This window comes from Strix aluco, chromosome 15, assembly GCF_031877795.1.
Source record: "Strix aluco isolate bStrAlu1 chromosome 15, bStrAlu1.hap1, whole genome shotgun sequence".
Lineage (NCBI taxonomy): Eukaryota > Metazoa > Chordata > Aves > Strigiformes > Strigidae > Strix > Strix aluco.
Window position 1 is genome coordinate 4,273,470 of NC_133945.1, and position 13,301 is coordinate 4,286,770.

A 13,301-nucleotide genomic window follows, 5' to 3' on the forward strand; every position below is an offset into this window, starting at 1 on the left:
CCGCCAAGCTCCGGAGGCTCCCGGGGAGCCGGTGGGCAGCGGGCGGGCAGCGGCTGCCCTCTCCCGGCTGTGGTGCAGCCCTGCTCGGCCCCGGGAGAGGGCAGCTGCCGCTCAGTTTACAGGAGTTTCTGGATTTCGCTTTATTTTTGCTCCTTTCTGCTCCCCTGCGTGACCCTATCCAGCCCCCACACCCCAAAGCACAGCTAAAGAAACCTGAAACTCAAATTCACCCTTTTTTTGTGCTCAGCTCTACTTTCAGGGCACCGACGGATGGATGGCCACCGCTCCACTGAAATGGCTTCAAGACTCTTTGCTTGGACCCCAAAATCTCACAGCCAAGTGCCAGCCGGCACCCCCTCCCTGCCACCCCTCCCCACACACAGCTGAGCACAGCAAAAGCAGGCAGCTTCAGTAAAAAACAAAACTTTATTTGGTCCATCAGAACCTGAGTTTGAAAACCACCCATGGATAATTCGTATCATACAGGGATTACTGATCTGATTTACAATTGATAAAATATCCTATGTTTCTTGAGAGCTGGACAGTATTTACAGGGTTAAAAATATTCACAGCTCAGAAAGACAGAGAGAGAAAAAAAAAAGTGAAGGACAAATCATCCCGAGGAGGAAGGAGCAGGGAAGAGAGAAAACAGATCAACAAACAAAAATACAGACAGAGCTTGGCTCAGCAGCCCCGGCCAGGGGGGCTGGGAAGGTGCCAGGGCAGCTCCCCCCCCAACGCCAACCCCTGGCTCCCTGGGGGACACAGAGGGACACGCTGGGCAAACCCCACACCCCGCACCCCCCCCCCCACCCAGCCCGGCTGCCGGTACAGGGTTTGGGGTGCAGGCTGCCCCCCAGCACCGTCCCTGCCAGAACAGGGCCCAGCATCTCCCCCCGCGCCCCCCACCCCGTCCCGAGCTGCAGGTCCACACAGTTTGGGAAGCAGAGGGTAAGGCCAGGGGACCCCCAAAACACACACACAAACGTACACAGACGCACCCGCCGCGCCAAGCCGGAGAGCCACGAGGCCCTGAAGCCGTGGGGGGGGTCACCCCTGCCCCCGAGCGCCCGCCTGGGCAGCGGCACCCCCAGGCTCCTGCAAGCCTTCGCCTTGTGCTCACGACCTTCCACAGGACTTGGCCTCTGAAGGATGGGGCTTCCCCCCACAAAATCACCCCCCCCCTCCTCCCGGCACGTGACAACGTGGTAAAGCCACACGAACTGCTCCCCAAACCCTGGGTCTGTACCTGCCGCCTTTCACCCCTCGCCTCCGCAGGGCACGGGGAGGGGGCAGACCCCCCCGGGGGGCTGAGCCCAGCGCGGGACACATGGCTTCTCTCCAGGCACTGCTTTCAGTGGCCGCCTTTGCATAGTAACACTTGTGTGACGAGTGGAGGGGGGTCCCCGCTGCCGCAGCCCCCCCAGGCGTCACGCCGTGGCCCCGCTCCCCACCCCAGAGCAGCAGCGGAGGGGGGCACCTCTGCCTTTCACCCCAAGGTGCAGCGGAAACCCCTCAGCAGCAGCTTTCTAGAACAACCCAGCGCCCTCTTCTCCTGTCCCAGCGTGGCGTGGGGGGCAGCCCCAGCACCCGGGACAGGTGAGGTTGGGGGGGGTGTCCAGGCACCACAGCAGATCCCCACCACAGCAGGGTGACCCTGGCCCCCCCCGGCCTGGCTACAGTGCCTCAGTGCCATGCTGGTCCCGGCAGCAGACGATGGGGGTAACAAAGACAGGGGGAAGGGCCCAGGGACAGACGGAGGGTCACACAGACGGACAGACGTCAGAGGTATATTCTTTTTTTTTTTTTTTGCAGCGCCAGGGCCCTGGCACCACAGGAGGGGGCAGAGTCCTGAGCGTGGTGCCTGGGAAGGGCCTTGACAGCAACCTCCAGCCCCCCCCCCGCCGCTGTGTGCCCGGGGCAGGCTGAGGGCACCAGGCCCCAGCGCGGGTATGGGGCAGGTGGGATCCTGAGATGGCCCCGTGCCCCCAGCCACTCCTCATAAAGTGCGTGGGGGGGGGCCGGTGGTGCCAGGGCAGGGGGGAGCAGCGGGCAGAGCTGGTCCTGGCCCTGAGAGCTCGCCCCGGCCCTGCGGCGCTGAGCAAAGTGCTGGGTGTGATGCTCCGGCTCTGCCCCACGGCTCAGCGCTGACAGCTCGGGGGGCGACCCCAGGCCAGAGGTTCGGTGAAAATAACGGGGGAGCGGAGTGGGGAGGGGGAGGCGCTTTGTCATAGGGGCCGGGGGCCATGGAGCCCGGCGACCTCGGGAGTAAGCAGTGGGTTGTGGGTGCCCTTCGTCGACATCCAGTCATTGAGGAAGGCCTGGGTGGCTTTGCGGTGCGCCAGGCGGTGGGTGATGGAGAAGCCGGCGTTACCCTCCAGCTGGGAGAGGATCACCAACACCTGCCTGCGGAGAGAGGGACGGGCTCAGGGCCAGGCAGCTGCCTCCACCCCGGCAATCCTGCCTACCCCAGCGCCCGCCCTCTGCCTGCGCCTCCCTGCCAGCCCCAGGCTCTGCCTCACTCCAGGCCTCCTGCCTGCCCTCGCTGGGCAGCCCCCCCGCCGACCCACCCCTGCCTACCCCGGACCTGTGCAGGGGGGGGACGCTGTCCTGCGTTTTGAGGCTGCCACGCGTGGAGACGACGTTGAAGCTGTCGGTGCAGTCGCACTGGACGTGCAGGTAGGACTTGGGGTGCCGGTTCTCCACCACCACAATGAGCCCTGCCCAGCCGTGCGTCAAGTAGTAGCAGGTCATCCCCTCGCGGCCCTGGGGCAAACAGCAGGGTCAGCAGGGTGAAGCCTCCAGGCATCCCCGTCTCCAAATGTCAGCCCCTGCACCAGCATCTTCCACCTCCAGCCAAGGGCTGCCCATCCCCTGGGGTACCCCACGCTGCCACAGTGGGCATCCATGGGGCAGGAGGGGACTAGGTGGCTGGCACAGCCCTGCCCGACTCCTGCCAGACTGAGGACGCAGCAGAGGCGGGGTCCCGGCCCCCGCCAGCAGCCACGGGGAGCCCAGTCCCTGCCCTGTGCCCTCCGCACCCACCTCATGGCGCTCGCCCTTGTTCTCCGTCAGCAGGATGATGGCGTCCGCCAGCGTGGTGGGCTGCGCCTCCACCTGCTCCACCATCACCAGGCGGGAGCTGTAGATGGCCAGGATATAGCTGGAATAATCGGTGGCTGGTCGGCTGCTGGTGGGACTGGACGCTGCAGAGACACACAGAGGAAGGGGGAGGCTCGATGAGACTGTCACCAAGCCCACAATCCCCGGGGAGCAGGGTGCTGCCAGGCTGCTGCACATGCAGGCAACCTCCACCCCCAGCAAGGTCCCCAAGGTGAAGATCAAGGGCTTTGCCACCTCTGCATCCCCTGGGGAGCACGGCTGCAGGGAGGGCAGCCCAGCCCCTTACCCTGGGCGGCAGCAGGGCCTGCCAGGGCAGCACTCCAGTGGTTGAAGGCACAGCACACGACGGCGTACTCGCCCGGCTCCAGCATGACATCGCAGTTGACAAACTTCTTGACGGCCCGTTTGCTGTGAGCCATCAGCCGGCCCAGGCTCAGCTTGTTCCCGCTGGTGAAAGTGGCCCGGAAAACCATGATGCACAGATCCAGCAAGTGACTGTCCACCGTGTCCGACCGCCTGCGCCGGGAGTGGGAAAAGGGTCACACGTCACCCGAGCGCTGCCTGCAGAGCATGTGGAGGCCACGGGGAGGATGGCAGATCCAGAGGGAGAGTCCTCCCGCTGCCCCAAGTATCCAGCCCCAGGAACCAGCGCGCGTTCAGGGCTCGGGTTTCAGCTAAAACATGAGCAGACCCTGAGGATCGGAGAAACGGTGATGGGGGCCCACCCCTGAGCTCTGCGACCCCGTGGGACAGCATGGGGTGAGAGGGCACTGCGTTGGGGATTTCTCCTGGGTCAGGTCACTGCCTGCAGCCCGTGCGCTGCCCGGCTCACCTGCTGCCCTCCTGGAAGAGGGCGAACTCCAGGGCGGCACGTTCCAACACCGTCAGCGATGTCACCGTCACCGGCCCATTGGCCTTGTTGGGGAACATGCCCTGCACACGCACCTCGTGCCAGTCCGAATGGAGCTTGCAGATATCCACGGAGTCAAAATACCTGTGGGGAAGCTGGGCTCAGCCCCAGGTGGGTCCTCTGCAGCTACACTGCTCTGCCCCCCCGGCCCAGCGTGCTGCAGCTCACCCACACCCTCTGGGGACGCCCGGTCCTGCCTGCCCCATCGCCACCCCCTGCCCCATTTTCTGTCCCCTGCTTGGCCACCCACCCCGCAGCCTCCTGGGCACTACCGTACTTAATGAAATCGCTGTACTCCATCCAGAAAACGCCCTCGCTGCTGCCATGGGGCATCAGGTCGTGACGCAAGGGAGCTGGCCAGTGCGGCCACTCGTCGGACCAGCTGCCGTTCCAGGAGAAGCGGCCCCAGGGGTTTCGGAGCCGCAGTAACCTGAGGGAAGGGGAAAAACGGTGTCAGAGGCCTAGGAGGAAGGAGAACACAAGGAAGATCACCTCTGAGATGCTCTCCCAGCTCTGCAGATCCAGCCAGCCCTCCGCAGAGGGCACCACACCACTTCTGCCCCTGCCTTTCAAAGCCCTCACAGCATCCTAGACCTGATTTGCCACCCCCACCGTGGCCACACACACCCTCGTCCTGCAGCTCTGGGCCTGCTGCAGCTCCCTCTACCCTCCCCTGCCCAAAGAGCCTCCAGCCAGGCACTGTGGAGAAGGGGCTCAGCAGGAAAGAGGCTGCCGTGTGCGACGTGGCTCAAAATGGGGCTTCATACAGCACCCAGGCTGTCAGAGGCAGCACACGTTTCTATCCTCCCATCCTCCAAACGTGGGATGGATGCCCTGACTGCCTCACTGAGTTCACAGAATCACAGAATCATCTCGGCTGGAAAAGACCTCGAAGATGCTCCAGTCCAACCATGAACCTCACACTGACCGTTCCCAACTCCACCAGATCCCTCAGCGCTGGGTCAACCCGACTCTTCAACCCCTCCAGGGATGGGGACTCCCCCCCTGCCCTGGGCAGCCCATTCCAACGCCCAACAACCCCTTCTGCAAAGAAATCCTTCCTAAGAGCCAGTCTGACCCTGCCCTGGCGCAGCTTGAGGCCATTCCCTCTTGTCCTGGCGCTGGTTCCTTGGTTCAAGAGACTCATCCCCCCTCTCTGCACCCTCCTTTCAGGGAGTTGTAGAGGGTGATGAGGTCTCCCCTCAGCCTCCTCTTGAAAAGAGCTCAACTCAATCCTCTGCATCTTGTGAGACCAGGTGAACCGTTCTGCACCACAGGGCGTCCTGAAGCAGCGCGGCCCTGGGTGTGGGGCCAGTGCCAGGCAAAGACACCTATATGACAACAGCATTTATGTGACACCCTGGGATGGACAAACAGCCCTTGCTGGCCACAAGGATGGGACACAGAGGAGTCCTCGGGGTCTTTCCAACATGTAATTATCTGTCGCCAGTGTTTCTGCTCAGGCTGTTGGCAGGAATGTCTGCTGTACCATGCCAGGTTCCACCCCAAACTCACCTGAAGCCTTGGACATCCCGCACGTCCAGGATGGAGTAGGCGTGCCGTGGACGGAGACCCATACTCTCGTAGGCCACATCATCCACTTTCATGTTGCCTCCGCCACAGGACGCGCCCATGAGGAACCTGCACAGGGGACAGCAAACCCCTCAGTGTCCTGCCAAGCCTGCTATGGGGGGGGAAGCTCATCCCTACCGCTCGAGGCATGGGACAGACTCCCCCCCAGGAGGCTCCCGGATAGTCCTGCTCTGCAACAACACTGTAAACCTCCCCAGAGCAGTGCCCCAGCCCCCCTGGCCAGAGCTCTGCCTGGGCAGCCGTGAGGTCCCTCCGCCCGCTCACGTCTTGAGCCCAGGCTCCGTGACGAGCTTCTCTGAGCAAAGCCCTCACCTGCAGGGCTGAAAGGTCTGTCCATGCACAATGGAGATTTGCCCAAACTTCACCCGTTTTCTGCCAGGCCCTGGGGGCCTGCCCATCTCTGATGGCTGGCAGGGCTCAGCCGCACAGAAAGGCAAGCGGTACGTCTGCCTCCACTTGGCAGGCAGCTGGCCCATCCCACAGGGGTGAGGAGAGGCTGCAGGAGGTCTGCACCAGCCAGGCTTGGGGGGACACCACATGCTGGGACTTATCAGCCTCCCATGTGGCCCCGTACTGCAGGCTGGCAGGAGCAACCCTGCCTTCAGCCAACCTAACTGCCCTCCTGCCAGAGCGATGAGCAAGAGGTCTTTGCTTTTGCTTTGTCTCCTACAAACTGCAGGTAGTCATGCCCAGGTATGGCCAGCAAAGGTGCCATGTACGGGTGGGAGACACGTGCAGGGTCAAGCACTCAACAATACAAAAATAAAAACCCTCAAAGCAAAGCAAGCGGGCTTAATGCCAGTCACTTCAAAACTCCTGCAAGACAGGAGTAAACATGCACAGGGAAGTTCACCAGGATTTTAATTCCATAAGAAAATTAAACAAAGGAGAAATAATTTCTCAGAGCTTAGAGGGGGAACTCCACCCATGCTCCAGACGAGGGCCAAGGGTGGTGGGCTCCACCCTAGGTAATGCACTAGCCCCTCTCCTCTGAGCCTCTACAAACAAGAGCTGCCCCCCTCACCCCCCTTTCCGAGTGTCCGTGCTCCTGCCACGGCGCCCTCCTGCCTCGTCTTACCCAGCCTCCTTAGAACTCAGCATTTTGGCCCAGATGAGGTCAGTGTCAATGGGCTCCTCGCGAGGGTTAGTGGAGCTGACCTGCAGCATCAGGCTCTCGCAGGGGGCACCCGTTAGTGTAGCCAGGCCTTCAATAGCACGCCCTGCCTGGAGGGCAAAGTACGAACCATGAAGCTTGGCCAGCGCCTTCTCAATGAGGGCGACCCACAACTGCTTCCTCTGGGCCTGTGGAAAGAAGGAGAAAAACATCACGAGCTGTCCTGAGCAGGAGATGGAAAAGCAAAGGCATCACGTGCAGACAAGGCAAAGCCCCTCTCACCCACCCCTGCCCCCCCTTCTGCTGTGGGGGGAGACGGAGAGGCAGGAACAGCAAGGGCAAGCCACCAGGAGCTTGTTCACGTGAGGCCAAGGTAGCGACCTGCTCAGTGTTTTGCTTGCACAGTTTAATTCCCCTTGGGAAAACAGCCTGGAGTGAACATCCAAGAGGCCTGGATACCAACAGAGCTGCACCCTGGGGTGCCCGGGCAGTCAGGCTGGCAGGGGTGGGTGTCCACCTTGCAAGCCAAGAATCCCTTCCTTCTGCTTCAACCTGGATTAAAAACGGTTTAATAACGTAACAGAATGTTGAGCACATCTGGAACAGCTGCCTTTCACTCGCACACTGTTGGAAAGCAAAACCAACACACCTTTGGTGGAGGAGGCTGCCTAGAGCACACACAGCCATGGGACCGATTAGATTTCACCCATGGAACAGGGCCAAAGTTTAAAGAACAAGCTCCAAAAACTCCCAGGCAGACAGCAAAGTCCCCTACTCCAGCACAGTGGCAAGATGTAACTGCAAGTTGCAAGTTTTTCAGGGGGGAAAACTCTCCCCGGAGCCACCTTGCTCTGGTGCCATGCTATCGCTCTTGGCATCGCTAGGCTGATTACGGGCTCAGAAAGAAACGCAGGAGCTGCATTAATGCACCCAGAGGTTTGCAAAGCCTCCATCGGCCACAGCAACGCGGGCTCAGGGCGCAGCCTTTACCCCTATGTTCTAGTCACCGTGGCAGGTCCTCAGCGTGCCGCGGGGTGCAGTCACCAGCCGTGCTGTACCTCTCCCGAGGCTGGGGGGAGATGCCTCTGCTCCAGCCCCTGCCTGCAGCGAGGACACGAAGAGGAAGGCGTATGAGGACAGAAGGCCTCTGCGTCCCCAGCAAATTGAGTTCAGGACCCGGTGCTTGGAGGGCAGTGGGGGAAAAGCACTGGTACACTGTGACTGTGTGTGACTCACAGGTGGCAGCCAAGAGCTGGGAGAGGAAAGCAGGGCACTGAAGATTTCTTTCCAATGGGTAAAGAAAACTTACAAGTGCTTTTCACTGATTTTTGAGTCCTTCACTCAACAAAATCCATGTTGTTTATTTCTGCCTTAGCTGCAGCCAGGGAGCTCAGATAGGAGCCTGATATCCCTTTATTTTGAGAAATCTCTGTTTTTCCTTTTTTTAGCTCCCACATCCAGCTCACACAGCTAAACACTTGGCAGAAAAATCTCGTCACGATTCAAATGCCCCTGGAAACAAAAGCAAGGCAAGCCCAGCCCATGTGAAAACCTTCAATCTTAAAAAAAACCAAAAAGCAGACTTGATGGACAGAAAAGAAAAAAAACAAGACAAGTATGCTGAAAATAAAGAAATGCCTCTGGATCCTCTCTGTCTACCAAGAGGCAAAATGTAGACACAGACTCCTTCTTCTTCCCCTCTCCAAAGTTTCTCCTTAACAGGAGCAGCCTCCAGCAGCACTGACAATCATGTAGCCTGACTCAGTGTCCCCGTGTCCCTGCAGGGATCACCCACCTTGCTGAGAAAGCAGCCAGGCAGCCCAGGCTCGGCAGCGCCGTACCTGTGTGGCACAGCGTGCAGCCCCTGCCCCTCCACCCACGGCCAGGGTGCGCAGGGCTCAGGAGCCAGCGCTGCCAGCCGAGCCAGGACTGCTGCCCCACCAGGCCCATTAGCTCCGACACAATTAGCAGTTTCCCCAGGACTCCACGCTGTGAAAGGCACAGGCCACTGAGCCCACTCAAGCTGTACTGACATTAAGGTTCCCCAAATACTTATCTTCAGGCCCTGTTTCCCCAGTCAGAGTCCTGTTCTGACATCTACACATGATGCGGTTTGGGGCTGTGTGTGTTTTAAAACAGGATTGGGATTTGCAGAACAAAGTCCAACCCAACAGTCCTGGGTCCCTGTCTCCCCCTGACAGTGAAACTTCCTTTTGTTTGGCAGATTTTGCCACCTGAGTTTCAATAAAGACGTTCCCAGTCTCCTTCATGGACATGATCCCAGCAAGTGCCCCTGGGCCTGGCAGGCAGGGCAGGGCATAACGCGCAGTGACGTCCCGAAGAGGCCGAGGGACCTTCGTTAATCCTAGCAGATGCCACCTGAGTGTGCTCAGAGCAACCAGGCACTGGCTCGAAACAGGCTGATTTGTTGTGCCGTCCCCTCCCTCTCCACAGTCCCTCCCTGGCAAAGCCAAGCTGCCAGACCTCCCCGCAGAGGAAAGAAACAGCTTTCCCTCAGCTTCTCGCAGTGCAAAACACACAGGTTAAAATACTTTCCTTTTGCTGTGAAGAATAAGGATGGCTTCCCCTGCAAGTGAAGTAGCTGTGGTGCAGGGAGTGAGGGAAAAGCAACTGCAAATGAAACTTCTCCATCACAGCCTCAAAAATGCCAAAAGGGGCCTAAATAGATTTATATTACGGCCTCAATGAGTTCAGCTGTCTCGAGGGCGAAGCAAAAAGCAGGGTCTTGAGCTGCAAACGCCCCATGCAGCGCAGAGTAGGGGCTTCACGTGAACCACAGCAGTACCTCTTCCCGCTGCCTCCCTGGGAGAGCCAGAGACGAGCCTCCCCCTGCCCCTGGTGCAGTGCCCCCCCCTTCCCGGCACCCCTCTCCCCCTCAGGGCCGCTGACCTGTGAGAAGAGGAGGTATCCGCACTCGTCGCAGGGCAGCATGTCATCCACCAGCACCGTGGTCCACGTGCCGTCCTTGCACAGCCGCACCTGGTAGGCACCCTCGGGGCACAGCGTCCTGGTGATCATCACCCTCTCCACCAGCTCCGGCCGCTCGGCCAGCACGGCCAGGGCGCTCAGGAACCTGCCGGTGGGACGGGACGCGGGATGGTCTCAGCGGGGCACGGGCAGGCAGCAGGCAGCTGCCCAGCCGTGCAGCGCAGGGGACTGCAGTCGCAGCTGCTTGGTAAGGGGTGAGGCAGAGGATGGGGTACACGCCTGGGGGTATAAATGGGTTTGAGTGGGGCTGAGGGGTCTGATCTGGAGCTGGATGAAAGGAGGGGAAAGGAGGAAGGGGCAGGAGGGTGTCAGCCCGGCTCACTCCCCCTTACCAGCAGTTTCCCAGCAGTCCCTGCAGGATATCTGAGGGCCTGGGTGTCCGAAACACCGACCACTTCACCGACCGGTCCTTGAAGATGCTACAGTTGATTTCGTGGGGTCGCAGCCACTGTTTTACCCTCTGCTGCACACTGTCGCCTTCCGGGAATCCCACAGACTTAGGCCCAGGGTGGAAACTGTCATCTACAAAATTGACTTTGTTCTGCGAGAGCGAAAGGCAAGGAGAGCATCAGTGTGCAGCTGTGCAGCACGCAGCTCCTCGGAGCCTCCTGGGACTAGGCTGGCCTGAAAAGCCTCCCACCACACCCCCAGGAGTGAGAGCAGAGCCCCCAGCCCTCCTGCCTGGCCCAGGCAGCCCCTTCCAATGCCGTGCGGGGGAGCAGGTCTGGGACTGGGTGTCTGCTGACAACGGCACAGATGCATTTTGTGCATCAGGTCCAGCGTTCAGCCCTGCCATGAGCCGACTCACCTCTCCAGGCCCCAAGCTCTGGACTGTGACTCAAATCTGCCTTTTTCTATTCCACAGGAACCTCCCCGGGCAGGGAGCGTCTCACACTTTGTGCTGGTGCTAAAAGCTGGACCATGGGGGACCTTGGCTGCCTCTTATAAGTGGCAAAGCACTCAAGCAGCAAGCTGTGAGGAGCCACCTGGCAAGCAAATGCTCCTCAATGCAAGCCCTGTGCTAAGGGCTGAGCTGTCCCTGCTCTGGTGGGGGGGACACACTGGGCTTGGCAGTCCTGTGCCACCCCCGAGGCACAGCCACGGAGGATGTTAGGGGCACCTTTCGCAGTTGGATTCAGCCTGACCACAAACTGGCAAGCAATTCCAGAGTGAGGGTATCCCATGTCTGAGCCCACCTGCAATAGCTGCTCGCATTAAATAAAATAGGATGGACTGAAGGGCAGATAATCCCGTAGGTATTGGCCACAGAGGCAGGATGGGAAGGAACAAAGAACTTCACCAAGGGGAGGAGGGCGGCTTTTTCAGACAGTTTAAACACAGGATGAAATAAGAACCAGGATTTCTTTGTTATTCTTAATTAAATGAAATTAAAGTCTTTCAGCAAAAGCCGGCTCTGATTTAAATTAGCTTTTATGCACACCAAACTAGTAGTTGTCCTTCCTCTTTTGTTGCAATCCTACTTGAATGCTTTCTACTTGGTGTCTCAATTAGCACCTCCAGCTTCTCTTTTGCAGAAGGGTGTTTTTCAGCTAATAGATGTCCCTGGTTCAAATACCAATGGGGGTGAAAATAGACATGTCCCAGGGCTTGCTGGCTTTCAAAAGGGGAGCATCTGCTCTGTGCAGCTGATGAGTGGCTGCCTCTGACATATCAGCCAGCAAGCTCACTTTGCCACATCCCGGCCTTGCACGCTCGCCTCTCGGGGTGCAGCCAGGGCTCCCCAGGAACCCACCGTGCAGGGCAGTGTGGACACAGAGAAAGGCAGCAGTCCGTGAGCCAGAGCCTATGGGCATCGCAAGCTTTCTGTCCCCTGAAGAGTCGCCGTGGTGCTTTTCCGAGCAGCAGAGCTGGAAGAAGCTTTCAGCCTCCTCAGTATCATAACCAGGGTCTCACCAGGGCCAGGACAGCACCCAGCAGCACTGCAGGAGCCTGCACACGAGCCCGCAGACCTCACCAGCACTGACAGTGGAGGTAACACGAGAGCCGTAGCAGTGCAATTCCCCAGCAACATCGGGACAAGCCTGCCTAACAAGCTAACTCCCTTTATACCATGTGTCTCCCTTCACATATTTCTAAATACTTTAGAAAAGTTGTCACTACTAATATCCCTGGATATGGAGGGAAAGAGAGGCACAAGAGCTGCAGGGGCAGCATCAGAGCAGGTAACTCCTCTCGTGCCTGGGCAGCGATGAGCCTGCTCACAGATTATGCCAGATGAGGAGCCTTGCTTACTTCTCCTGCAAGGGAATAAATCAGGGCATCGGACCTCCTTCACTCCTCCTGCTCTGCCAACAACCCTCTTCACGCCGTTCTGGACCAGAGACGTGACCTTCTCTGCTGCCACCTCCCCGGGACCGCACTGGCCGAGGAAGGCTGCTGCCTTCCCCCACATGGCCTTGCTGCCAGTATCAAACTGTCGGATGGGTGGAGAAGAAGGAAAACAGAGATGAGGCCTCCCCCAGCACACGGAAAGTCTCTGCAGGCAGACGTGCCAGAGCATGGCACAGACAGCAAGAGTCCTGGGTTTTGCTTTCTAGCTCTGCAGAACGTGCTGATGCATGTTGTTATTCAGAAAGGGGGAAGGATGGTTAATTAGAGAAGAGTAGTGAGACAGCGGGATAAGCAAGAGAGGAGACAGCACAAGACAGGGAAGCAGACGCCCAGTGCAGAGACAGCTAGTGAAAGACATCGGCTCTGCTCTCCTCCCCCAAGGAAGAGAAAGGGTAAAGCTGGAACTTCTTGAAAAAGCAGGGACCAGAGACTGAGAAGTGGTGGAAAAGGCACCCCTGGAATAGCAGAGGACAGAGCGCCCACGACAGGAGCTCGAGCAGAAATCCCTGCAGGGAGCAGCACAGCAAGGCGGGCTGCTCCACGTGACTTGGGGCACGGGGACAACAGGCGGAGAAGAACTTGGCCAGCCTGACACTCTCCTCCAGGGGAAGGCTGAACAGCCTGTGAAACACCGTGGACAGAAGGAAGCTTGGAGGCTGCCTTACACGCCAGCCCGAACAGGAGCGTTGGTGGGAGGCTGCGGGCACGCTGGGAGCAGAGCGAGCATGAGTATGGGAGCAGCACGGTCCCACCACTGCTGCCAGTCCTTTCCTCGGACCTGCAGAGCCCCATAAACAGTGTCAGAACATAGCAGTGGTTTAGTTTTAGGATTTTCAGGAGATGGCCCGCGCTGATCTAATAGCCTGTTAGTGCTGGCTTAGTGAGCTGAGTGGGCTCAGCCAAGGCTCCGACCGAGAGCTGTGCTGGATGAGGCAAGGCAGACTTCCCTCTTGGCAGCAGTAAGCTGCTAATTCAACTTGGCCATCTCTCATAATTCATCCTTCAGCCTGATTCCACGGGATGTAATAGATGTTCCCTGCCTATAAAAGAGGCTATTCACTTGCTTAAAAGAGGGAGATAAGCAGAATCAGGGTCTCTCTGCTATAAAAACACCCACATCTGTTAGGATGGACGTTTAGCAATTAAAAAAACCCCACAACCCCAAAACAGGATCGCTCTCATCAGCTTCCCTCCTGAGCC

At 58.9% G+C, this 13,301-nt stretch overlaps 1 protein-coding gene across 16 annotated transcripts in view; it reads right to left on the reverse strand.

Moving 5' to 3' along the window:
• Positions 1-407: 407 nt before the first annotated feature.
• Positions 408-13,301, reverse strand: part of CAPN15 (calpain 15) — a 61,600-nt gene continuing 48,706 nt past the window's right edge. For 15 of the 16 annotated variants that reach the window (XM_074841538.1, XM_074841535.1, XM_074841545.1 and 12 more), the window contains 10 exons: positions 10,082-10,290; positions 9,651-9,834; positions 6,705-6,928; positions 5,549-5,674; positions 4,311-4,463; positions 3,956-4,117; positions 3,410-3,639; positions 3,046-3,206; positions 2,588-2,766; positions 408-2,406 (listed from right to left, as the gene is read on the reverse strand). In XM_074841538.1, coding sequence (XP_074697639.1) covers positions 2,229-2,406; positions 2,588-2,766; positions 3,046-3,206; positions 3,410-3,639; positions 3,956-4,117; positions 4,311-4,463; positions 5,549-5,674; positions 6,705-6,928; positions 9,651-9,834; positions 10,082-10,290 — 1,806 coding nt within the window. In that variant the 3' untranslated portion in view covers positions 408-2,228. Of the gene's footprint in view, positions 2,407-2,580; positions 2,767-3,045; positions 3,207-3,409; positions 3,640-3,955; positions 4,118-4,310; positions 4,464-5,548; positions 5,675-6,704; positions 6,929-9,650; positions 9,835-10,081; positions 10,291-13,301 lie in introns of all 16 variants that reach the window. The other variant, XM_074841541.1, reaches the window with a different exon arrangement.